General features: G+C 40.8%; 1 protein-coding gene across 1 annotated transcript in view; it reads left to right on the plus strand.

Annotated features, from left to right (window-relative positions):
- eda2r (ectodysplasin A2 receptor) overlaps nucleotides 1-14,833 on the plus strand; it is a 71,106-nt gene extending 56,273 nt beyond the window's left edge. Inside the window, exons 9-11 of the mRNA XM_073057892.1 lie at nucleotides 4,346-4,835; nucleotides 8,929-8,963; nucleotides 13,936-14,833. Of these exons, the coding sequence (XP_072913993.1) occupies nucleotides 4,346-4,835; nucleotides 8,929-8,952 (514 nt within the window). The 3' untranslated portion in view covers nucleotides 8,953-8,963; nucleotides 13,936-14,833. The remainder of the gene's footprint in view (nucleotides 1-4,345; nucleotides 4,836-8,928; nucleotides 8,964-13,935) is intronic.
- The last annotated feature ends 12,000 nt before the right edge of the window (nucleotides 14,834-26,833 follow it).

A 26,833-nucleotide genomic window follows, 5' to 3' on the forward strand; every position in this document is an offset into this window, starting at 1 on the left:
AAAGCCTGCTGCACCTGCAAAGCACTACCTCACTACTTTATTGATGCTTCATGGTGGGGTTTAAACTAGCGTTACAGGAAGATGGGAACCAGACTGCCAGAACAGATAGTGGAGAGGTTTCAGAGGCAGATGTTGGTAAGATCTCAAACAAGGTTAGGAATCAAAAGTTTGAGCATGGTGTGACAAAATAGAAAAGTGGGAATACAGGATTGAAGGTGGTGTATCTGAATGCGTGCAGTATTCAGATGAACTGGCAGCTCAGTTGCAGATTGCCAGGTATGACGTATTAGGAATCACTGAATCATGGCTGAAAGATTCTAGCTGGGATCTTAATGCCCAAGGATACACATTGTATTGAAAGGATAGTCAGGAATGCAGATGGGGTGGCATTGCTCTGTTGGTAAAAAGTGAATTGTGGATTCATTCTGGATACTTGCAAAGAATTCCACAGATTCGCTACCCTCTGGCTAAAGAATTTCCTCCTCCATTCTAAAAGGGCGACCCTCAATTCTGAGGCTCTGTCCTCAGGTCTTAGAGTCTCCCACCATAGGAAATATTCTCTCCACATCCACTCTATCAAACTTTCTGGCAGACAGAACAAACGAGATCTCCCAGTGGTCACCCATTTTAATTCCACTTCCCATTCCAATATGTCCATCTATGGCCTCCTCCACTGTTATGATTAGGCCACACTTGGGTTGGAAGAGCAGCATTTTATGTTCTGTTTGGGTAACCTCCAAATTCATGGCATGAGCATTGATTTCACAAATTTCTGGTAAATGCCCCTCAAATACTCTTTTCCCACCCCACTTTTCCTTTCTCACCTCATCTCACCAATCAACTTCCCAGCTCTTTACTTCATCCCCCCCCCACTCCAGGTTTCACCTATCACCTGGTAGTTCTCTCTCCCCCTCCTCCCACCTTTAAGTCTATTCCTCAGCGTTTTTTTCTCCAGTCCTGCCGAAGGGTTTCGGCCCAAAACGTTGACTGTACTTATTTCCATAGATGCTGCCTGGCCTGCTGAGTTCCTCCAGCATTTTGTGTATATTGTTGGAATTCCAACATCTGCAGATTTTTTTCTTGTTTGAGGTTAATTTGCAAGTTAAGTCTGTGGTGACGAAGACAAATGCAAAGTTAGCATTCGTTTCAAGAGGACTAGAATATAAAAGGAAGGATGTAATGTTGAAACTTTGAGGCACTGGTTAGACCTCACTTGGAGCATTGTGAGCAGTTTTGGGGCCTTTATCTTAGAAAGCATGTTTTGAAACTGGAGAGGGCTCAAAGGAGGTACACAAAAATGATTCCAGGACTGAATGGCTTGTCATATGAAGAGTGTTTGATGGCTCCGGGCCTGTATTAAATGAAATTCGGAAGAATGAGGGCTGACCTCACTGAAACCTATAGAAATGTTGATAGAGTGGATGTGGAGAGGATGTTTCCTATGGTGGGAGAGTCCAAGACCAGAGGACACAGCCTCAGAATAGAGAGGTATCCTTTTAGAACGGAGGTGAGGAGGAATTTCTTTAGCCAGAGTGGTGAATCTGTGGAATTTTTTGCCCCAGGCTGCTGTTGAGCCAATCCTTTATGTATATTTAAGGCAGAAGTTGAAAGATTCTTGATTGGTCAGGACATGAAAGGATACGTGGAGAAAGCAGCAGATTGGGGCTAAGAGGAAATTTGGATCAGCCATGATGAAATGGTGGAGCAGACTCAATGGGCTAAATGGCCTATTTCTGCTCCTAGATCTTGCAGTCTTACTTATTTCTGATTTTTTTAAAATATTAAATCTGATTCTGAGCTGTTGTAACAAACAATGTGCTGGGGGATCTCAGCAGGTTCAGCAACATCTGTGGGAAGAAAGGAATCTTTAATATTTTCCATCAAAACCCTGTGGTTTTAACTTGAAACCTTGGCAGCAGATTGTTTGCTGCTCCAGATTCCAGCATCTGCAGTGTCTCCTACCCCTCTGTGCTGACAGCCACATATGTAGTGCCCATCAGGAGCAAGTTACAGTGGGTCTCCAAGTGGTATCTGTAAGCATTTTGCTAGTTTAGTCAAGACATTTTGAAGTTAATGACAACTCCCCACTATTTTAACTTGTTAACATTGGGAAAAGTTACTTTGGCAGTCAGGTGAATCATGGATCTCATTTTTTTGTTATGGGGTCACTAGGACAGCAGGACAAAGCAGGAAGAAGAGGTTTTTTTTCTATTTTAATATCATAGCGCACAGTAATAGACCCCATAGCCTACTTTATCATGCTAACCATCAAGTACCCATCTATACCAATCCTGTTTGCCATAATTTAGTCAATGGCCTTCAACGGAGAAGAAAATGAAGTGGTCATACAGTACTTTTGGACTTGGTATCAGGAATATCACAAAAGCCACAAAGAATTAACAGGTGAAATTTAACATTTGATTAACTTCAAGCAAGCAGACTCTGGAATTATACACTCCAGTTGTTTCAACAAAAGTAATCAGAGTATTGTTGACCTTTGCTTGCCCTATTTTAAATTCCATTCAACAGCAGATTAACTGGTCTGTGCATGTGGTTAGTAGAATGTTGCTTTTGTGTGTAACCTCATGCTACTCAAAACAGATTTCATGTGAACCTTTTGGAATATCCAGCCCCTTGGGCTCCAGGCAACTACCTAGAACCTGTTCACATCAAAACAAAGTCTGCATAATACTTTATCTGTTTCCCTAATGCAGGTACAGAAATAAAAATCAGCATTAGGTTGCCAGAGCAAACAATGATCATGCTATTGTTTTTAATATTACTACAGTACCATAACTCCTCGATTATAACCCCTTCTTTCTGAACTTAAAAATAATTGCTTTAGTTTTTCCTCACTATCAACAAGTAATCTGCTGGAGGAACTCAACGGGTTGAGTAGCACCTGTATGAGGAAAGGAATTGCCGATGTTTCGGGTGAAAACCTGCAACAGGGCTGAGGTTGGGGAGGAAAGGTGGCTAGTATAAAGAGGAGAAAGGGAGTGAGAAAGGAGTCTGAGGTGACTGGTGGACTAAGGAGGGGAGTACAAGGTGACAGACCAATTGTGTCATTAGGGAAAAGGAGGAGGCGTGGAGTTGGGAGACTATTGCAGGTAAATGATAGATGGAGACAGAGAAAGAGAGAAAATATGGAGAAAGAGAATCCAGCTTATTATCATGAAATTTGTTTTGTGACAGCAGTACAGTGTAATACATAACAATACTATAAGTTACAATAAGAAAAATATAAAGAATAAGTAGGACAAAAAGAGAGCAAAATAACGATTCATGGGCTCACGGACTGTTCAGAAATCTGATGGTGGAAGGGAAGAATCAGTTTCTAAAACGTTGAGTGTATGAATTCAGGCAGCTGTATCTCTTCCCCAATGGCCGAATTGAGAAGAGAAGATGGTGCTGTAAGGGGAAAGTGGAGAAGCTAACGGAGGGAGATAAAGTGGAACACAAAGGGCCACCAGTGGTGGACTATGGTAAGTAAAGCAGTTAAGAATGGGAGCCATGAGGGGAGAGATAAATGGCAGTCGGAACTTCTTGCTGCTCTCCCTCTGGGGTTTCTGCTGATTTCTAGCTCATCAACCTCTTCTCACACTCTGTCCTCACTACGTTGAAACCGAGATTCTATCCACCTCTGCTTTGGACTCTCAGAATGGCGCATTCTTACCTGTGTCCTCCGCAGCATGCATGCTTTTGAAAGAATGGATGTGATTTAACCAGATAGTTCCATGGCTTCAATAGATGGTAATATTTTAGATTCCATTATTAAGGGTGAAGTTTTAGACTACTTTGATAAAATAGACCAAAGACAGCATAGTTTTCTTTGTGGAGATCTTGCCTGACGAAGCTATTGGAATTATTTGAGGAAATAATAGGCAAGATAGATAAAGGAGAGTCAGTGGATATTGGTTATTTGGATTTTCAGAAGGCTTTTGACAAGGTGCCACTTACGATGCTGCTAAACACGACAGGTGAAATGTCAGTGTGGCCACGTGTTAGTCCATGCAGAGCAAGAAAATCCCTGGTTCTTGCTGCATTAATGGTTACTCTTCGATCTGGAAAACAGCCCCCCATTTTCAGTGAGCTGATGGAAAGCAGAATACTAGTTCTGCATGCAACTTCATCTGATAGTATTCAGAAGGCAGTGCATGGAATCCTCCGCCATTTCTGTGATAACGTGTCTGCATATCTGCATGATTTTATGCTTTGAGTTGCTGCCACGTTATTGTCTGATTTGATATTTGCATTAACAAGCACAGGTACCTAACAAAGTGGTCACTGAGTAAGATTTTGTTGGTAATTATTTATTAATAACCTTTTTTTTTGGTTTTTACAGCACCGTTACATGTGCTACATTCCCTAGCTCCTTTCCACACGGTTCTCCCGAAGGCCAACCTCTGGTCCAAGCAACCAGCTGCAGTGATTGTCCAACCCCAAGATCTTCAAATGGTGGACTAGATGGCACATTCCTCCTGGAATGCGATGAAAGTGTCAGTATTCTGCCTGTGGGCGAAGGCTACAGCACCACTCTGGTGCATTGCGCCTCAAGGTACCAAAGCAGACTGCAGCACGTCCCGGTTGAATGCACTGAGCTGGACCTACAGGAGTATGTGGCAGATGTGCAAGATGAATGCACTGTCGTGGCCCATGAGACTGCAGCACACTACCAGCCCTCAAGGCCTAATATAGCCTCCGGTAGCGTTACAGCCGATCCTAGTGTAAAGGAGCCGTGGGTGTGGAAGCGTAGCGAGAGCAGATCAGAGGAATGCCACAGTGTTAGAAGTGGTAACGTTCAGCTTTACGGTCCATCCACTGGGAATAACCGGGTGAGCAATTGTTTCAATTAAAATGATTGGTTAATGTCTCAGGCACATTTGGAAATGATTGGAAACTTGTTTCTCTTTGCCCTTTTACCTTCCTTCTTCCTTTCTCCAAGTGAGAAATGGGCAAATACTATGCTGAGCGAAAAAAGGTGGGGGACTTACTGCGGAAAACACAAAAATCACTTGTATCACCAAGGCTTCCTTCCACATAACCAACACAAATAAATCAAATATGCTATGTTTTTAAGCATTCATGTGCGTTAATAAACACTTGAAAACATTTGAAAATGTAAAACAAGAAAGGATGTTTGTTGATTAGCATTTTCACATTCTTAACAGCAAATTTTCTCTTTTAAGATGCAGAATGTTGATTATGAAGGGTATGGCAATGTGATGTGGGTGTTCACAACCAGACAACAGAGGAGATGTGTATAAAGGAATACAAGTGTACACGTTCCTGCTGTTTGGAAGACATCTGTAATTATTTTGGCGTTGCTGAATGCACTAGAAAGAGATTCTTAGCATTAGGGTTAGCAACCTTGGCATCAGCACTCAAAATTTTGGAGGAACCCAACAAGTCAGGTATCAAAACAGCCAAAGTTTCGGGTCGATTCTCTTAATTGGTTCTGGAAGGAGGCAGAAGCTAGAGTGAGAAGTTGTGGGGCAGAGGAAAGAGTACAAATCTGCAAGTGACCGATTGTTAAGCTGAGCCCCATGGAGTGCTCAGACCCACAAATAGCCAAGCAGAATTAACAGAGTACAATCACAACTTGTGTCCAGAAGTTGCAAAGTTTCACATTCTACATGCTCCTCCTTTCTCGAAGGAAACATCCTCCTTTATCCTTGCCCCCATTGCTCTTCCCTGGTTGGGCCTGGTTTTTGCTGGTCAGGTTTCCTTGCTTAGTGTGTGGGGCTGTTCAGGCATGTACAGAGCCTGATGATGCAATCTCAGATTATTTATCTTTAAATGGAATTCAATGATTTTTGTTAGTTTTGAGATCCTGCCACACTATTCTACCTCAGGTCCTCATTTTCTCATAAGAAGATCTTTTACTAAGGAAAGGTCTTTACTCAAAGTCAACTAATGGTGTATCAATTAACTCTTTCAATAAGTGTCTGATAAGTGGTACCACTTTAATCAGTCAAATATGAGGAGGTTATTACAATGACAAATAAGTTCAAATTGTGTCTTCATTATATAGAAATCCAGCACTTGAAAAATAAATAGCTCAATTTCCAGTTATTTATAACTAGGGGTATTAATTACATTAATAGCAAGTCAAATTAAATATTTGTAATTATAGAGATTTGTTTTGATGATCGTATTCTGTGATTCCATCTTGTATTTTTAGGAAGACTGCAACTCAATGGGCTTTGAAATTATCAATTATAGCAGAGAGCTCAGGTCATTAATGTTTTATTTGAAATATAAAAACATAATTTAAAGAGTTCAACAGAACAGGATCAAATAGTGTATCGTTGAGACCCTGGAGTGTTTTGCTTTTAACTTTGAGTTTTCTTCTCTTGGCTGTGTTACCTGTTTTAAAATAACCAACGATAACACACTTCGTACCTCATCTCCTGGAAAGCTGAAAGAGTTTTTCTTTATTTCCGTTGCTCTTGTATTTTTGCATTAACATGTGATGCTTCCTTTCACATACTCTTTGTCCTTGTAGCACTCTGAGTCATGCTGTCATGGAACTTGGTCGACAGCCCAAACTTGTTACATTAGGAAACTGTTGATCATGAGATTTATGTTCACTAGGAGTGGCACCAATTCCAAGCCCTTCTAAGTATATGGAACTGCAGTGACCTGTGTTGCTTAGAGCAAAAATAAGTCAAACTGGCTTTGTGTGTGATGTATGGGAGACCTGCAAAGGTCATGGTCTCATAGGCATCTGAGTAACTGGACATCTCCAAATGGCACTTAGTGGGAAAATGATTCAGTGCCCGTTCTCCTATGATCCAGTCTCCTCTCCTTTCAGGTTCCTTCATCTTCAACTCTTTGCCTGGCTTCACCTATTACCTTCTAGTTATCTTTCTTCCTCTGCCCCTGCCACCTTTTCATTTTGGCATCTTCCCCCTTCCTTTCCAGTCCTGAAGCAGGGTCTTGGCCTGAAGCATTGACTGCTCACTTCCATGGATGCTGCCTGACCTGCTGAGTCCCTCCGGAAACGTTGACCGTACTCTTTTCCATAGACGCTGCCTGACCTGCTGAGTCCCTCCGGAAACGTTGACCGTACTCTTTTCCATAGACGCTGCCTGACCTGCTGAGTCCCTCCGGAAACGGTGACCGTACTCTTTTCCATAGACGCTGCCTGACCTGCTGAGTCCCTCCGGAAACGGTGACCGTACTCTTTTCCATAGACGCTGCCTGACCTGCTGAGTCCCTCCGGAAACGTTGACCGTACTCTTTTCCATAGACGCTGCCTGACCTGCTGAGTCCCTCCGGAAACGGTGACCGTACTCTTTTCCATAGACGCTGCCTGACCTGCTGAGTCCCTCCGGCATTTTGCACACGTTGCCAAGCAACAATCTGTTAACTGAGAGTTCTCTCACCTCAGACCAGCAATTTTCTTTCTCTCTGGTTATTTCCATTTTACTTTCACTGCCCTTTAACTTCATAAAAGATGCTATGACCATTTGTTTTCTCTGAATTTTCCTTTGTTCCTCCATTGCTACTGGAGGATTAGGTCATTGTGAGACTTCTGATGGCTACACCCAGTGCACAGTTGTTGTGGTCCAATTTTCTCTCTCTCGTTCCTCTTTAAAGCCTATGGGATAGACTCTGGGCTAAAATGTGGCTTCTGAAGTGATCCCCAGGACCAGCTTGCATAACACCAGCATCACCATCTTCCCTAGCTCACCATTCATACGGACAACCTTTTCATTCTAGCAGCTGATCAGTAGAATTACATCAGAAATTCACTTTGGACCATCGTCCAAGACTTAATCAGTCTCTGCTCCCACTTGTAATCAGTAGTTGGATCTCTATTTGCTGTGTATTTTCACCACTTGTTTCAATTTATCTGTGGTTATGAACTTGGTTTTGTTTTTGCAATTACTTTTGGAAAATTTCAGACTTCAGAGTGAAATTATTTTTTCTCATGAACCTATTTTATATTGCTTTTGTATCTAGTGTCGAGGGTTTCCTGAAGTAAGCTGCCTAGTTGTAGGTAAGGAAAGAAAAGATTGACATTCTTAAGGAGAGTTTTTATGACATCAGGAGATCCTGAAGTGCTAAGTGGTTCAGAAGTGTAGACAACATTGTAAACTAGAGGACAAGGCATCTAAATGCACAGACTAAGACGCCACAAAATGTGTTAAACAGGTCAATTATTTAAGGTTAGTTTTACATTTAACTGTCAGCCTGAACACCAAACAGAACAGTCCACTTAGAATTAAATTGTATCTTTTATGCTCAACTGGTTATTGACTTTAGTGGAACTAGATTTGTAGAGCTGAATGCACCCTACAGTCAAAATCTATGCAAGGATTTAATACTGAAAACCAAAGGTGTTTTTTTTCCCCACTTATAGAGAAACACAAGCATAAAACTGCAGATCCTTCTGATCTCCAAAGTTGAATTGGGCACTTGAGGATATTGATCAAACTGTTTCATTTTAAACATGGGAGATTCTGTAGATACTGGAAATTCAGAGCAACACACAGAATATACTGAAAGAACTTGGCAAGTCAGGCATAATCTATAAAAAGGAATGAACAGTTGATGTTTCAGTCTGAGAACCTTCGTCTGAACTATTATTTCATCTGTGTTCTGGTGAAATTCCTTGGTTTCAATTAGGCCCAGATTCATGGTGCTTTATGTAGATGTCCCAGATATTTGAACCTTGTGTTCTGCGATATCTGTGTGATCACCTGTTCCTTTTTATGATAAGGTTACTGTGATAGATATTCTTCAAGATTCTAGAGCTGGTCACCGCCTTGCCAAAAGATCAAAAGCCACATTGTGCAGCCTGCTACCAGTTCTAGAATCTTGAAGAATATCTTTTTCTAGAATGTGCGTATGCATCCTTTTGTGGATTTGTACCATTTGATTCAGTCTGTCCAGCTAATGTACATCTTTTCTTATTAGATGCCTGATTTGAAAAACCCATGAACCTACTCAAGGTAAGTCTTTCCTTTGTCCCTCCCCCAGTCTCTGCAATATTTACCACTTTACCTACCTTTGTGGATTCTTTTCTGAATTGATTCTCTTTTTGGATGGTCAACAGAGTGAAATATTTTTTGGAAATTGCTGTCTCTACAAAAAGAAACAATGTACATCTGCATTTTCCTCCTGATAATCAATATTGAACTGCCATGGTTGATTTTTTTTTTCTTTTAAATACTTTGTTTTCAAAAATCAATAAAATCTACAGGAACATATAAGGTCAGGCATGTATAAAAATAAAATAAGCAAGAAAAAAGAAAAAAGGGACATAACATTAGAGGGATGCGTGGTGTACAGAGTGCTCAAAAATGCTAAACATTAAGTCTCGAATGAGGACCGTGAGAGATTAGCTGGGGGGAAATTGTTCATCTGCCCCCGGCCTCGTCTAGGTAGGCAAGAAATGGATCCCAGATCGCCTGAAATTTTACAATTTTAATTATATAATTTTATAATTGAATTGGTTCTCAAGAACCTGAGTCTCTCCATCTCTATGACTGAGATCATGTCAGTCATCCAATTCCGGAAAGAAGGGGGAGAGGGTGATTTCCATTCCCTCAAAATAAGTCTTTTGGCAACAGTCATCCCCAGCATCAGAGACTGTTGTATGGCTGTAGGGAAGCATAGAGTGGATTGGGAACAGCCAAAGATGGCGAGTCCAGCTTCCAAGGGGAAGAATCTTTTATAGGCCTTTGCGTGCCAGTCAAATAGTACCAGGGAGGCATATATTTTTTGATATTTTAAAGAACCCTCCTGACTCCAAGCATCTCGTTTCTAAGTTTGTACATTTGTTTGATGGTTGTACTATAACCTCTACTGTGAAGATCAGGGAGGCCTGGAGAGAGGAATTGGGCATTGAATTATCTGAGGCTGCCTGGGACAAGAGTTTGTCTCTGATACAGGCTTGCTTTGTTAATAGTAGACACCAACTGATCCAGTTTGAAGTTGTCCACCATCTTCATTATTCTAAACTCAGGTTGCACAGGATTTACCCTTCTGCCTCGCCAATGTGTGATAAATGTCAAGGGACAGAGGGCACATTGTCACACACCTTTTGTTTTTGCCCTTCACTGACTGGATTTTGGTCCAAAATATTTGACTGGTACTCAAATGCCATGGTTGATTTTAATTGGAGCTGGAGATAACTATCTTCTCCATTGTGCTTTCATTTCTTCTACACCAATTAAAATAATGACCACTTTAATTGGCAATAAAACACCTCTTTGAGGAGGCCATTTGTTGCGATGCTATTGAAGGAGGATATACCTTCTCCTGAATTTTCAATTATTCTGCCTGATCACTGGAAATCCATCATCTTCAACCCCTGACATAAACTCCTTGCCCTCCTGCCGCTCTCATCCTTCCTAGTCTGAGGTTTAGACCAAACCAGGTTCTTCACAATTGATTTTCTGACCTTCTGTCCATTTCAAGATGAGCTTTTCTCACTTCTACCACCCTAACAACACATGCTTCTGTCTATAACACAGCCTGTCTATACTCAAAAGCTTCATCCAGAATTTTATTTCTTCCATAAGTAAATTATTTGAAAGGTCTCCTGGCTAGACACCCACCCTCGATCCAAAGTAAACTTCAGTCTATTCACAATGCTGCTGCCTGAGTCTTGCATTACACAAGTATCGAGCATATATCACTCTTGTCATTACTAGTCTACGTTGGTATCTGTCTTTATAATAGGTATCTTTGTGTTTAAAATTACTCCCTGATTCTCTTTAACCTGCTATGTTGTACTCTGAATATTCTTATTAACTCCCCAACTGTGTATTTCCTTTGTTTTTTCACTCATCTTTGAATGGTTAGGACCCACCTTAAAACCACCACTCCTCCTAACTTTTGATCCATGATATTTAATACTTGAATGCAAGCTCCTTTTATTAAATCAGGAGGCATGTAATGTTTGCAGTATTCATGCAGCTGGGAAATCAAATGAGCCATATCTCTTTGGAGAGTTTTTAGTAAGATTTATTGTTTCTTCTATGCGTATATCACACAAAAGTTAATAGGATATTTCCAGTTGCTTGTAACTTGTGTTGAAATACTGCATCAATTATTTAGTGCCAGAGATACCCAACAAAAAGCCAAGAGATAATTGATCAGTTGCTTCATGTTTTGGAAGAATTGATTAAGGGCAAGTTGTTGGGTCAGAATCAAAGTCTACAAACAATATAATTAACTTCTATATAACAATGAACTGGATATTTTTAAGCTGCCTTCTGCAATACAGAACTTCCATGTATTGAGATTTCCTGTAATCTAACTCGAATTCAAATTCTGGAAGTGACACCAATTATCAAATTTATAAATTGTGATTATGTATTGCTGACTCTTGGCCCAGAATATCATAGCACACCCAGAAGAATATGCTAAAACAGTAACTGGGGTGGAGGGTCAGGCCAGTTTTGTGGGAGAATGAAGGAGAAGGTAAACTGCATGATAGGTAAGCAATGCATATGTCCACCTTTCTATTTTACACAATACCTTGTATTAAGGGACAGCTTCATCTAGCACCACTGCTCCATTCTCCAAAGGTGGTACTTCCGATTGCCAAACATTTTAATTCCAATTCCCATTCCCATTCCCATTTTCATTCTAAAGTCTTAATCCATGGCTGCTTCTTATGCCAAGGTGAGGCCACTCTCAGGGTGGAGGAGCAACACCTTATATTCTGTCTGGGTATCCTCCATCCTGATGGCATGAATATCGATCTCTCCGGTTAAAAAACTATTCCCCTTCCCTCTTCTTCTGTTCCCGCTCTGGCCTCTTACTTCCCACTTGCCTATGACCTCCCCTGGGTCCTCTCCTCCTTTCCTTTCTCTTATGGTCCACTCTCCTCCCCTCTCAGATTCCTTCCTCTCGGCCCTTTTATTTTTCCTACCCACCTGGCTTCACCTATCACCTAGCTGTCCTCCTTCCTCTCCTCTCACCTTTTTATTCTGGCATCTTTCCCTTTCCTTTCCAGTCCTGAAGAAGGGTCTTGGCCTGAAATATTGACTGTTGATTCATTTCCAGAGTTGCTGCCTGACCTGCTGAGTTCCTCCAGCGTTTTGTTCTTTGCATTGTTTCATGCAGCCAAACCTCTTTGTCTACTCAACAGCCTCCCTGCGTGTTATATAAGCATTCACTCAGTGGCTACCTTACAACTATAATAGAGTGGCCCCTATGCATGTCCGTGGTCTTCTGCTGCAGTAGCACATCCACTTCAAGGTTTCATGTGTCGTGCGTTCAAAAATGCTCTTTGGTACACCACTGTTGTAATGCATGTTTATTTGAGTTACTGTCAGTTTGAAGCAGTTTGGCCATTCTCCTCTGACCTCTCTCGTTAACAAGGTATTTTCAGCCCCAGAACAGCTGCTCACAGTTTTTGAGATACTCAAACCTCCCCGTCTGGTACCATGGTCAAAGTCACATTTCTTCCCCGTTCTGATGTTTGGTCTCAACAATAACTGAACCCCCTAACTATGTCTACATATTTTTATGCATTGAATTGCTGCCACATGATTAGGTGATTAGATATTTGTATTAACAAGCTGGTGCACTTAATAAAGTGGCCACCAAGTGGATTTTCAAAATATTCTATCGAACTCCACATAGACTAATTTCCCAATGACAAATGATTACTCATAGGTAAACTCCCTTAATAATACAAGTCTAGCTGAAAACTACTCGGAAAACAACTTTGATTCAGTGGATACGTGGTTAGCACAGCACAATATGTGACCACAGGAGTTTCCTTTGGGAGGTCTGGTTTCTTCCCACATTCCAAAGACAAACTGGTTAGGGCTACTAAGTTGTGAACATGCTATGTTAACAGCACTTGCGGGCTGCCCCCAGCACGTCCTCAGATGTGCTGGTCGTTGGCACAAATGACGCGTTTCATTGTATTCATTGATCTTTAGATATGCATTTGACAAACAAAGCTAATCTTTAATGAGCAAGTGGTTTTACATTGAAAAATGATTGTCAGAGGATATTTATAGTGGTAGATCTGCAGCGATATTAGATACTAGATCTGGGTGCGAGGTGGAATGAAGAAAGCATAGATGGAACAGGATTCAGTGGTGCTGAGGAGAAATACAAGTTGTAAAGGATGCATTAATTTGGGAGTAGCTTAATGAGAAATACACCTCAAAGAGTAAAGGAGAAAGGCTAACTGTCTCTGGCTTCATGACGATGGGATCAGCTTGCATCAGAACAAAAATACTTTATCAAGAATCAACTTTATTTGCCACGTACATTCACGTGTTAGGAATTTGCTGCCATGTATTAGCAAGACGTGCAACAGGAAAGCAACATTGATACTAACATTAATGATAAAGAATAAGTAATTGTATAATAATGTCAGAAGTATGGATATGGAATAAAATATGCATAAACACATAAATACCAGCTTGTATTTATAATATGTGGTGGTGGCATCCGTCGGTCTTGAGAAACCCATGGATCTGCGCCTGGAGTTTCCAGGGGGCAGGCCTGGGCAGGGTTGTATGGGAGACCGGCAGTTGCCCAAGCTGCAGGCCTTCCCCTCTCCACGCCACCGATGTTGTCCAAGGGAAGGGCACTAGGACCCATGCAGCTTGGCACCGGTGACGTCGCAGAGCAATGTGTTGTTAAGTGCCTTGCTCAAGGACACAACACGCTGCCTCAGCTGAAGCTCGAACCAGTGACCTTCAGGTTACTAGTCTGATGCCTTGCCCACTAGGCCACGTGCCAACACATTTATAATATAAACAGCTTTATAAACAGTGGTTTAAAGTGTTTACAGTGCAGTGGTTGAGGTAATAGAGGTAGGGGGTGGGGGGGCTAACTTGAATGTTTGATTAGTGTAATTTAGTTACAGTAATTTTTTTTTTCTTAATTGTAATGTTAAATTATCACCATTTCCTAATTTTAATGCGAGCTTTTCACCTTTTCTAGCTGTTCCAGGTGTGTGCATTTAGCTCCTGCGGAGATTGTGGGAAGGTTGAGTACTCAAGATGGAATTTTCCGCATTGAGCCTGAAGGGGAAGAGGCATTTAGAAAACAGGAATCTCATAGAAAGATGGAGAATGACAGGAAGGGAACTGAGCCTCTTTAGCTACCTTGACTATTGTACTCTGACATTGGTGCCGGATCCCTTGAAGACCCTTCAGCCACTACAGTGATGTGACATTTGGATCATCTTGGCAACTCCATCAGTGGAACATAATTAATGGACATTGATTGGACCAATTAATTTGTAGTTATTTGGGATGGGTTTAAGTTTTTCTCTAGAATGGTGAGGTAATGAAGCCTAATAGATTTGAGGACCAGTGATACAAAATCTGGTTGCAATCTCAAAAAGGGGCATGAGGACCATTTAGACAATCCAACTTTGTTACTGAGGAACAATTCTTGTCTCTGCTATTCCTGTGATACTTTTCAGTAACGAGATTACTTTCTGGAAGATGTGGAACTTCAGTTCTCTACATATTGCTGGTATTCATTGCCAGTAGCCCAGTAATACTACATAATAAATACCTGTAATAGCAGCAGCTGAGCAAGGGCTCAAGAAGCAATCAGCGAGCCATTATTCCCACTAGCCTTAAGGTGAAAACGTAAGATGAGTTATCTTCTGGGGGAAATTGGGAAAAACATTTAACCATTAAAGAAAATGTCTGAAATATTTTGCAGGGCATTCAGGAAAGAAATGAACTCAATACTGTGATTTAACCCTGTGGAATTTTATATTCTGTCATCTTCTACTATAAGTTTCTTGCATTGAACTGACTGTTTATTTGTTTGTGTGCTGATATTCCATTTTTGCAAATTATTTCAATAACTTTACACTAACATTAAAGACTAAAAACACTTATCTGGATATTCAACTTTTTTGAACAAAACTATAGTTACTGATGTTGATGTAAGATGTTTAATGTTTAATTTTCCTATAAGCAAAGGAAGAGTGGACTCAGAGCACAGTCAGGAGGGAGATCTTATCATTTATCAAAGCCTCCAGCACCTAGTATCAGGGCTCTGAAAGGTGTGAGAAGAGCTTGGGCCAATGGAGTACATTTTTCAACCTCACTCAGGTCCTCAAGCAGCTGTCCTTCCACACTCAAAACAAATAGGATCCAGGTTCATCTCCCATTCTATACCTCCACTTTTGAACTTCTAGCCTTCCCAACCCACTAAACAAGCTGTTTTCTCCAGGTAGCCAACTGTTGGAGTTGGTGTCTGTTTATTTTTAAGCTTCTAATTTATTGCTCACTAAGTGCTTATTCTACAATTAATAGCTTAATAATGTCCCCAACATTATTAATTTGGTTATGGAATGGTAGTACTGTGCTTTTGGACTGGTTATCAAGAGAATAAGTAAAACAAGTTGAATCCTAGTTTGATGACTGGGGCATTTAATTAAATCAGCTTTTTTTTAAAAATAAAGTCATATTTTCTTTCTCAGATCAGTGATGGTGACTGTGAGGTATCAATGACTGGCAGTCTTTTCCAGCAAATTTCTACAGAAATACAGTGGAGGCATTCTAACTGGTTGAGTCACTGTATGGTATGGAGGGGCTATTGCACGGGATTGGAAAAAGCTGCAGAGGGTTGTAAATCATAAACACGAGAAATTCTGCAGACGCTGGAAATCCAAAGTGACATACACAAATGCTGGAGGAACTCAGCAGATCAGGCAACATGTATGGAAATGAATAAACAGTCGACGTTTCAGGCCAAGACCCGTCTTCAGGACTGGAAAGGAAGGAGGATGCCAGAATAAAAAGGTTGGGGGAAGAGGAAAGAGGATAGCTAGAAGATGATAGGGTAAAGGGTTGGAGAGGAAGAAATCTGATAGGAGAGGAGAGTGGGCAGAGAAAGAAGAGGAGGTGAGGACCTACAAGGAGGTGATAGACAGGTGGGAAGAGGTAAGAGACCGGAGTAGGGAATAGAAGAAGAGGGGAAGGGTAGGAAAGTTGTTTTTTTTATTGGAAGGAGAAATCAGTGCTCATGCCATCAAGTTGGAGGCTACCTAGACAGAACATAAGGTGTTGCTCCTCCAACCTGAGGGTGGCCTCATCTTAGCAAAAGAGGAGGCAATGGACCTACATGGTGTAAAGGGAATGGGAATCGGAATCAAAGTGTTTGGCTAGCAGGAAGGTCTGCTTTTGGCAGATGGCGCTAAGGTGCTTGACGAAGCGGTCTCGTGATTTATGATAGGTCTCTCCGTTGTAGGAGGGGGTCACATTGGGAGCACCAGAAACAATAAACAGCCCCAGTAGATTCACAAGTGAAATATTGCCTCATCTGGATGGACTGTTTGGGGCCCTGAATAGAGTTGAAGGAAGAGATGAATAGTGAGTCCCATCATGGGCACTAACCTCCCCAACATTGAGGACATCTTCAAAAGGCGATGTCCTCTTCACCCAGGATATACCGTCTTCTCATTTCTATTATCAGGAGGTGGTACAGGAGCCTGAAGAAACATGCGCTATGTTTTAGGAACAACCTTTTCCTCTCTGCCATCAGATTTCTGAATGGACAGTAAACTGACCCATGAACACTACCTCAATTATTTTTTGCTTTTGTTTTGCACTGCTTATTCAATTTTTAATGTATGTATGTGTATATATACATATATATAATTTCTTATTGTATTTATACTTTTATATATTGCACTGTACATCTGTCACAAATCAACAAATTTCAACAAAATCCAGTGATGTAAAACCTGATTCTGATGTAAAACGAAAAAAAAGTACAACAGATGCTGGAAATATGAAATAAAAGCGGTACATGCTTTGTAGGTCGAGCTGCATCTTTGAAGATAGAGTTAACATTTCAAGATGATGACCTTTCATCTATGTAAAGCTTCCTTGAAATCTCTTCAAGTTATTGGTTATTAGTATGGAGTCTGGAGTTGGCTATGCAGCCCACTAGAAACATTGTCACATTCACCAAGATAGAATACAATGTTTGTAAAGTCATGGAACACTACCACACAGAAACAGGCCTTTCGGCCCATCTAGTCTGTACCGAACTATTAATCTGTCTTGCATAATGTTTATACAGATCAAACCTCTACATGGTGCTTTGAGCTCGAATAAGGTAAAAGAATGACAGGGCTGCATAAAGTGTAAAAACTTATGGAAGTGTGCCTTGCGGGTCAATGATGAAGTGCAAGATCATGACAATGTAGATTATGAGGCCGAAAGTCCTTCTTATTGTTCAAGTGTCTGATAACAAGGGATCATAGCTGTCCTTCAGCCTGGTATTCTATCCTTTCAGGCTTTTGTATCCTCTGCTTGATGAAAGTGGGGAAAGGAGAGAATATCCAGGAGGTGTGGGTCTTTGATTATGCTGGCTGCTTAACTGAGGCAGTGAGAACCATAGACAGAGGGGAGGCCAGCTCCTGTGATGTACTGAGCTGTATCCATAAATCTCAGCAGTTTCTTGTGATTATTTGCAGAGCAGTTACTGTTCTAAGCATCCATTTAGAATGTTTTCTGTGTGTCGATACAAATTAGTAACAGTTGATGAGGACATGACAAATTTCTTTAGCCTTCTGACAAAATAGAGGTGTTGTGAACTCTCTTGGCTGTGATGTCAATGTGACTGGACCAGACAAGCTGTTAGTGATATTCATACACTATGAGAACTACCTCACTATCTTTGCTCTCTATTTGCACTAGTTAATTAATTTATATATATTTGTAATTTATAGTTTTTCATGTATTGAACTGCACTACTGCTGCAAAACAACACATTTCATGAAATATGACAGTGATATTAAACCTGATTCTTATTCTGATTCTGAAAATTGAACCTTTCAACTATCTCGGTCTCAATGCCGTTGTAGAAATGAGCATGTACATCCCCTTCCCTTTCTGAAGTCAATGACCAGCTCTTTTCGTTTTGAACAATATATCTAAGATGATGGTCAACTTGGACATCTGAGGTTCTTGTTGGGAAGTATTTCATATTTGGGTCTCTTTGCAGTCCCAGTGGCCGCAAGTTATCGAGGACAGCGTGTGGCTCGAGGGGTGTTGAGATGGTAAGGTTTCTCTTCCTGTATTCAGGCAACAACAAAAAACATTTCTCTGTCCAATTTCACATTTTGTTTGTCTCAATTTGTCCACAGAAACTCAGAATTATGGAAGTTTCTTGGACTCCAAGTTATCCACGGAAGATAGGCTACTGGGGAGGGCAGTAAATATTGACATTGCCCACATCCCTGAAATGAATAAATAAAAATCTCTCTGAAGCAAGTAACAAATAGGCATTGGGACATTGACTACAGGAGCTGGAATGTTATATTCAAGTTGCACAATATATAACACTACTCCAAAGATTGTCACTTTGTTGTGGTGGAGAGGCTTGTGTATTCCTGCGATCCCAATAGCTGAGCTGTCTGGAGTTTAACCATCTCGCACTTAGCTCCTGCTAGGGTCACCCATGGGGGTAAGGTCAAAGGGGAAGTTCCAGACAGAGAATGATCCACTCAATACCTCATTGGTGGAGCTAGCAGAAGATGATGACACATCACAATGGCAGAGAAAGGTCCACGGTCATCTTGCATTCCATGCCACTGGACCCTGACCCTAATCTGTCAAAGACCGTGTGGTGTCTCTTTGGATCAGTCATGCACAGACATCCTCCATTAAGAGAATCCATCCTAACACTCAGCAATATGTGGCTCCCAGATCAACCTTCTGAGAACCCATTAATAGACAATCCCTTTGGAGAACATCATACTCGAGTGTTTGCGCTACCACAACGTAACAATTTGCAGTCGATGTTTTGGACCAAGACCCTGCATCTGGATTTAAGCTTCTTCATGGTAGGCATACCTTGAAGAGACTTCACAGTGGCGCAGCAAATCATAAACACAAACATGAGAGATTCTGCAGATGCTGGAAATCCAGTGTGGTTGATGTTTCAGGCAATGACCTTCCCTCTGATAAGTTTTGAGGTGAGGATGAAGGGACTGTTTAATGCTCTCTACAGATGCTGCCTGACCTGCTGAGTTCCTTCAGCATTCTGGGTGTTCTGCTCTGGATTTCCAGCATCTGCAGAATATTGTGGTTATATTTTTCCCCTCAGGTTGGCTCATTAGGGTGAAAGGTGAAATATTTAAGGGCTATGCAAGAGAAAACCTCTTTGCTCAGAGGAAAAAGCTGTCAGCAGAAGTGGTGGTGGTTGTTGTGTGAATGATGTCACCGGAGAAAAGTACTGGTAGATTATGAAGCTGCCTCTTTATTCGACAAAACAAGATACAGCAGGCATCATAATGAGGCCTTTTCCGTTGAAAGGTCTGCCTGGCCAACATGGGGCTCGATATTGGTGTGCTAAACATCATAGGACAATTCCATAATTACAATGCATTCACAATGCTTTCTTTGAAACTACACACAAACGTCATGCCTTCCAATTCGCACTCACACCACAGACACCTAAATGAATTTTAATCAGCAATGTCTGGTCTGAGTTTCAAGGCTTTTAGGAACCTCTTGCTTAGAGCTGCAATTTATATTCAGATTTCAGGATTGGTGGATGAAGTCATTTGCTAAATGAAAATGTGTTAAACCCAAAAATTACTCTAACAGTAGTTGCGGATTTAATTGTAACATTTAAGAGAAGTTTGGATAGGTACATGGATGAGAGGGGTTTAGGAGTGTATAGTCCAGTTGCAGTAGATGGGAATATGCAGAAGGTCAGGTCAGCATAGATTGAATGGAATGACTGGCCTGTTTCTGTGCTGGAGTACTCTATGAGTCCAATTCAGTGTTTTGCATGTGTAAGCTTGGATTCGAGAAAGGAGTGATACTTAGTCATAAACCTTGCAGAACTGAGCCCAATCTTATTCTCGGCTGTTATCCACACAGATGTAGATCCATATGCTGTATGGCTTCAAGTGGGTATCATGTTTAATATTTCTACTTCTGAGTGTAGCCAGATGAATGCTTAGCCAAGCAGGGATCAAATCTAAACACTTTTCCATCTACGTGCTGTACTGCTGGATGATATGGTCCAATTTTCCAGTGTGCGAGGGATAGTTCTTTGGAGCATATGTGAAACCCAGAGGGCAAGGTCAAGTGGAAAAATGGAGCAAACACGTATCCATCCAAAAATTGTTTTCAGCTGATAGCATGTTTCCTTGTGTTTCAGAATTCTTGTGAAGATCAGATCCAGTGTACTTGTTTTCCTGTGTGAATGAAATCTCACAAAGTACAAGGATTTAGATCCTATGAGCTATTCAAGATGCAATTATCGATGGAATTGCCTTCTGATGTTAATGATCTTCTGCAGCTGTTTGATCAGAGATTTGTAGGCTTTGTTTGAAGCTGGCAGCTCCAGCTTTCTTTTCTGTTCTGGAGTGAATAATGAAGAGACAATATTTAAAGATGAGCTGCTGTTATATAACCAGCTCGTAATGGACAGCTGCCAAGCTCTGTGCTACTGACTCAGGATGTGTGTTTAGTTGTGAGTTAGAAGTTTATTGTTAAAATGGCCACTTCTGCACTGACTGGATAAAAATAGCAGACTCTGTTACTCTAAGAGAGAATAGATTAATCTTATTCTACTTCAGTATTATGTTCCAAAGATTTACTTTGGAAGCAACGCCACACAGTTCATCATGGGTAAAGCCCTCCCAACCATTGAGCACATCTGCATGAAACACTGTCATAGCAAGCAGCATCCATCATCAGAGATCGTCACCAGTCATTTCTTGCTGCAGACATCAGGTAGAAGTCCGTTCCTGCAGAAATCAGTTCTATAACTCTGAGACACTGTCTCCAAGGTATGGGAGTTCTAAACTAGATGGTATAGGTTTAAAGTGAGAGGAAAAAATCTAAACAGAACCTGACAAGCAAGTCTTTCATATGAAGGAAGGTGAGTGTGTGGAGCAAGCTTCCAGAGGAAGCAATAGTAAGACTCAGCGTCAGTAAGACCAAAGAACTGATGTGGACTTCAGAAAGGGCAAGGCAAGGGAACACACAGTCCTTATAGGAGGATGAGAAGTGGAGAGAGTGAGCAATTTCAAATCCATGGGTGTCAGTATCTTTTAGGACCTAACCTGGACCCAACATATTGATGTAGCCATAAAGAAGACAATGGTATATTTCTTTAGAAGTTTAAGGAGATTTGGTATGTCACCGAAACGACTCACAAATTTCTACAGATGTACAGTAGAGAGCATTCTAACTGGCTGCAGCACCCTCTGGTAGTGGGGGGGAGGGGTTAGCTATTGCACAGGATTGAAGTAAGCTGCAGAGAGTGGTAAAATTAGTCAGCTCCATCAAGGGCACTATGCTCTATAGTGTCCAGGACATCTTCAATGAGTGGTGTCTTAAAAAGACAACATCCACCGTTAAGGTCCTCCGCCACCTAGGATATGTCCTCTTCTAATTACTACCATAGGAAAAGTTTAGAGGTGGAATTGGCCAAACGTGGCACACCGGGATGAGCTCAGTTAAGCAATTTGTTTAGTAGAGTAGGTAGGGCTGAAGGCTCTATTTTCAGTGTTGTATAATTTTATCACTTTTGATCCTCATTCTGATTCAAATAGCTCCACAACACAGTAGTCGGTTGATTTATGCAACAAGCCAATTTTCACCAATTTCCCTGTTCCAGAAATTTTACTTAATTATCTTCAGGTGAGGACTTAATTCCACCTGATCAGCATTCTAATTTGCTGTGTAATTAAACATTGTTTCTCTGAGGAATTAAAACTCTAGAAACACACAAATGCCTAAAACTGTTTGATTAATGTAATTTTGAGCAACTTCTCTTGGCTTTTTCTTATGTTGTTTTATGTAGATCAAGTGAAAAGTCTAGAAATCTCAGCAGGTTAGTTGGCACCTGTGAAAAGTTGATGTTTCAGGTTCAAATGTGGGCTCTTTTTCTCTCCCCACAGATACTGCCTGACCTTTTGGAGAATTTTCCAAAAGTCCTGGGTTATTGGCATTTCTAAATAGTGAACCTACCTCATATATTCTCAATCAGCACATCTGATTGCACTGGGTAATGAAACCATGTTCAAATTAAAAGAGCATTACCTTTTAGCAGGGTGATCAGATCAAATATTACTCCACAAACATTGCTCTGAAATCAAATTTTGTGCTACAAACAAATCAAAAATTTCTGCTTTATTGGGCAGTCTAGAACCAAAGGGCACAGCCTCAAAATACAAGATTGCCCCTTTAAAACAGAGCTAAAGAGGAGTTTCTTTTGCCAGAAGGTGGTGAATCTGTGGAATTCATTGCCAGAGATGGCTGTGCAGATCAGGTCATTAGGTGTATTTAAAATGGAGGTTGAATGGTTCTTGCTTATAGTAAGAGTATCAAAGATTACACGGAGAAGGCAGGAGAATGGGTTTGGCAGAGCAGACTCAATGGGCTGAATGGCATAGCTTCACTCTTGTCTCTTATGATCTTATGGTCTAAACCAGTAAACTTAACATTTGTCATGGAGAAAATGCAAGAGATTATTAATCGAGATTTAGTAATGTGACTCTCAGGAAACAGTCAAAGTCAACATGCTATAGTGATAGGGGATTCATATTTGTGTATCTTACTGGCAATCTCTGAAGGAGAAACATGTATTTTAGATGAAGGTGAACTGGTGAGGTTACCATATTGAGACTTCCAAAAGTCTTTGATAAGGTATCGTACCCAAGGTTATTGCTGAAAAGAAAAGCTTATGGTTTAGAAGGTAACATATAGGCATGAATGAATGATGAGTTGGCTAACAGGAATGAGAAAATGGGAAAAAGATAGTTCTTTTCTGGTTGTTGTAAAGTAAGCAGTAATATGAAATAGGGATATAGACCGGATCCTCTATATTTAGAACATAAAACATAGAACACAACAGCACAGTATAGACCATTTGGCCCATAATGTTAGGCAACTTTTTAACCTACTCTAAGATCAATCTAACCCTTCTCTCCCAAATATTCCTCCATTTTACTTTCATCCATGTGCCTATCTAAAAGTCTCTTAAATGTCCCTAAGGTATCTGCCTTTACCACCACTCCTGGAAGTACTTTCTACACACTTACAACTCTCTATGGAAAAAAAAAACAACCTCCCTCTAATGTCCTCCATATACTTTCCTCCAATCACCTTAAAGTTATGCCCCCTCGTTTTAGTCATCTGGACTCTGGGAATGTCTCTGGCTGTTCACTCAATCTATGTCATTTATTGTCTAACACACTCCTGTCAAGTTCCCTCTCATATTCATTCCAAAGACAAAAGCTCACTCAGCCTATCCTCATAAGACATCTAATCTAGGCAGCATCCTGGTAAACTCCTCTGCACCTTCTCTAAAGCTTCCACATCCTTGCTATAATAAGGCAACCAGAAATGAACACAATATTCCAACTGTGGTCTACCCGGACTTTTATAGAGATGCAACATTACCTCATGGCTTTTGAACTCAATCAGCCAACTAATGAAGGCAAACACGCCATATGCCTTTTTATGTACCCTATCAACTTGCTTGGAAACTTTGAGAGATCAGCCAGTAATTTTGCAAGTTATATAGAATTACTTGTGTGAAGGCACTGGAGATATGGTTGTTATATTAGCCGATGATGATGGATGGGAATGTATGTAATGAAGATACTATAAGCAGGCAACAACAAAAACTTTGATCAGAGCAGCCATGATTTGATTAAATGGTGAATGATGTGACTAATCCTGCTCCTCATTATATGTTTGTAAGGTCCAAGATTGCTTATGCTGACATGAAACAAGCAAAAGCCCCTCCACCTGTCAAGCTCCTGTGTGTTCCCAGGAGCCAACGGCCATCACATTCCACTCAACATTTGATATCTGTGCTTGTTTTTGAAATCTCAGCCCCATTCCTAACCAGATATTCAACCAGGCCTATTTTTAAAAGTGCTAATTGATACATATGTAACTAGCCAATTAAGAAAGATTATTCTGTGTATCAATGACTCTTCACAAAATCTGTTGCTTGAAACTTCAGCTCCTGTTGATTCTGAAACTGCCCTTCCAATCTTAGGTAAACAATCCAATTCATGCATGTCTTCTTCTTCTATGTTCTTCTCAATGAAAAAAAAATCTGCAATAACTTATTTTCCCCAATGGAAATAAATTGAGTTCTGCAATTTACAGTTTAAAGATGTGTGATCATTTGCTGTTGAACCCTTAAGCATTTTCTTTCTCTCTGGAGTAGGAGACAAGTCCTGCTAATTCTGGCTCACAGTGAGTTCAAGAACTGGGTATGTTTATAATAATGAACTAATTAATGCAGTAAAAATAGGCTGCCAGATCAATTCAGGCACCTAGCTTGTACTTCAAATAAATTAATTTATAGAACACTACCAACTATTAAAATACCTGTTTACATACTGCATGAGATTTCTGGTCTCCTCCCATCCTAAACTTATTAAATATTGAAAGGCCAAGGTAAAGTGGTGAGGATGGTTTCTATAGTGAGGATTCTATGACCAGAGGGCACAGTCTCATAATGCAAGGACATCCCTTTAGAACAGAGATGAGGAGGAATCTGTGTAATTCATTGCCACAGATGGCTGTGGAGCCCAACTTGTTGGCTATATTTAAAGTGGAGGTTGGTAGGTTCTCAATTTGAAAGAGCATCAAATGTTACAGGAAGAAGGCAGAATCCTGGACTGTACAGAAATCTGATGGCAGAGGAGAAGAAGCTGTTATTAAGATGGTGAGTGTATATATCTTTAAGCCCCTGTGTCTTCTCTCTGATGGCACAAAGAGTGCATGCCCCAGATGCTGAAGGCCTTTGAAGATGGATATTGTCTTCTTGACGAACATCTTGCAGATGTCCTTGATGACAGAGAGGATTGTTCCCATGATGCATCTGGCTGAATCTACAACCCGCTGCAGCCTCTTGCATTGGAGATTTCTTACTAGGCAGTGATACCACTAGTCAGAATGTTCTTTATTGTACATCTGCAGAAATTTGCAAGAATCTTTTGTGACAATAATAAATCATTACCAAGTTATTATGACTTTTAAAAAAAAAGGAAAGTTAAGAAAAAGAGGACATTCAATCTATTAAGTCTGCATCAATTTCCACTGGAGCTATCCCAAGTCGCTCTTCTCTGTTCATTCAGCATTGCCCTGAAATTGTCTGTTCAGTTTAATTCTTCCATACATTTTTTTCAGGATTAGTGTTTGCATCTTCAGTTTTCTGGGTGAGAAGATTTATTACTGATTCGGTCTCTAATTATGATTCCCAGCACAGGATACAATTACCTCCCAATCCTATAACTATGCTGCCTGAAAGAACAAAAGTAGCAGGTTTCAAATGCAGGATGCCATCCAAGTAATCTCTTTCTAACTTGAAATTGTTTATTTATTGAAATGTAAACAAATGCAGATGCAGAACATCTGAAATTGAACAACGAGAGGCTGAAATACACAACAGCTTGGACAGAGCCGCACATAACTGCAGAAAAGGTAAGTAGTTTAGTTGGGTGTTCTGACCAGCATAGATAAGATGGGCCAAAGGGCCTGTTTCCTGCTGCATGAGGTTATTGGTTTCCTCCCATCCTAATATGAAAGGCCTAGATAGAGTGAATGTGCAGAGGATGTTTCCTGTCGTGGGAGAGTCTAGGACCAAAGGGCATGGCCTCAGAATAGAGCAATGTTCCTTTATAACAGAGATGAGAAGAAATTTAATTATCCAGATGATGGTGAATCTGTGAAAATCATTGCCACAAGTGGCTGCGGAGGACAGGCCATTGGGTATTTTAAAATTGGTGGATGGTAGGATCTTGATTAGCAAGGGCATTAAAAGTTCTGATCTGGGGAGAAGGCAGTTGAATGGGGTTGAGTGGAAGTTGAGCATTGAACTGTGCTGTGGACTTACTTAAGGGATTCTACGGTTAATATCCTGCATGCATTTTTTTTATTGTTTGCATGATTTGTCCTTTTTTTGCTCATTGGGTATTTGATAGTTTCTGTTGTGTGGGTTTTATTGTGTTTCTTTGTTCTGCGGCTGCTTGCAAGAAGATGAATCTCAATGTTGTATTCAGAAAACTTACTTTGATCATTTGAACTTCGAACTTTAAATCAGCCCTGATCAAAAGGCGGACAGACTCATTGCACTGAATGGTATAATTCTGCTCCTGTGTCTTATGGCCTGACAGCTGTGATGGGATTCCTTTCACCCTTCCAACATATCAGTTCTGTAATTTCCATCTCCTTCAATAAGATGCCACCATCACATTGATCTTGTGATGCTCTGGTTAATTTTTCATAATGCCGATATCCTATCTTCCCATGCACCCCAAGGAGATACAAAACTTACCTTGTATCACTTCCTGGGACGTAAGTGCATTTACCAAGTAAAGGGATAATTCAACTGCACAGCCATTGCCATCTTGGGAAAAGCCGCTGACTCTCCACTTAAGCTATGCCTGTATCTATCTTAAACACCTCTATCAAGTCATCTCTCATCCTCCTTCATTTCAAAGGAAAAGTCCAAGCTCACTCAACTTTTCCTCATTAGATGTTTTCTCCAATGCTGGTAAATTTCCTCTGCACCCTCTCTAAGGCTTTCACGTCCCTTTAGTGTACTGCATTCAGTGCACCCTGAATCTCACACCCACTATGACCTCTCTCACCTCATTCTCTTCCATTCATAGAGTCAAAGAGTACTGCAGCACAGGAACTGGCCCTTCACCTATCTAATTTGTGCCAAACTATTATTCTGCCTAGTCCCATTGACCTTCACCTGGAAAATACCCCTCCATACCCCTCCCATCCATAAACTTATCCAAGCTTTTCTTAAATATTGAAATTGAACCCACATCCATCACTTCTATAGGCAGCTCATTCCACACTATCAC

This window comes from Hemitrygon akajei, chromosome 10, assembly GCF_048418815.1.
Source record: "Hemitrygon akajei chromosome 10, sHemAka1.3, whole genome shotgun sequence".
NCBI classification, from domain to species: domain Eukaryota; kingdom Metazoa; phylum Chordata; class Chondrichthyes; order Myliobatiformes; family Dasyatidae; genus Hemitrygon; species Hemitrygon akajei.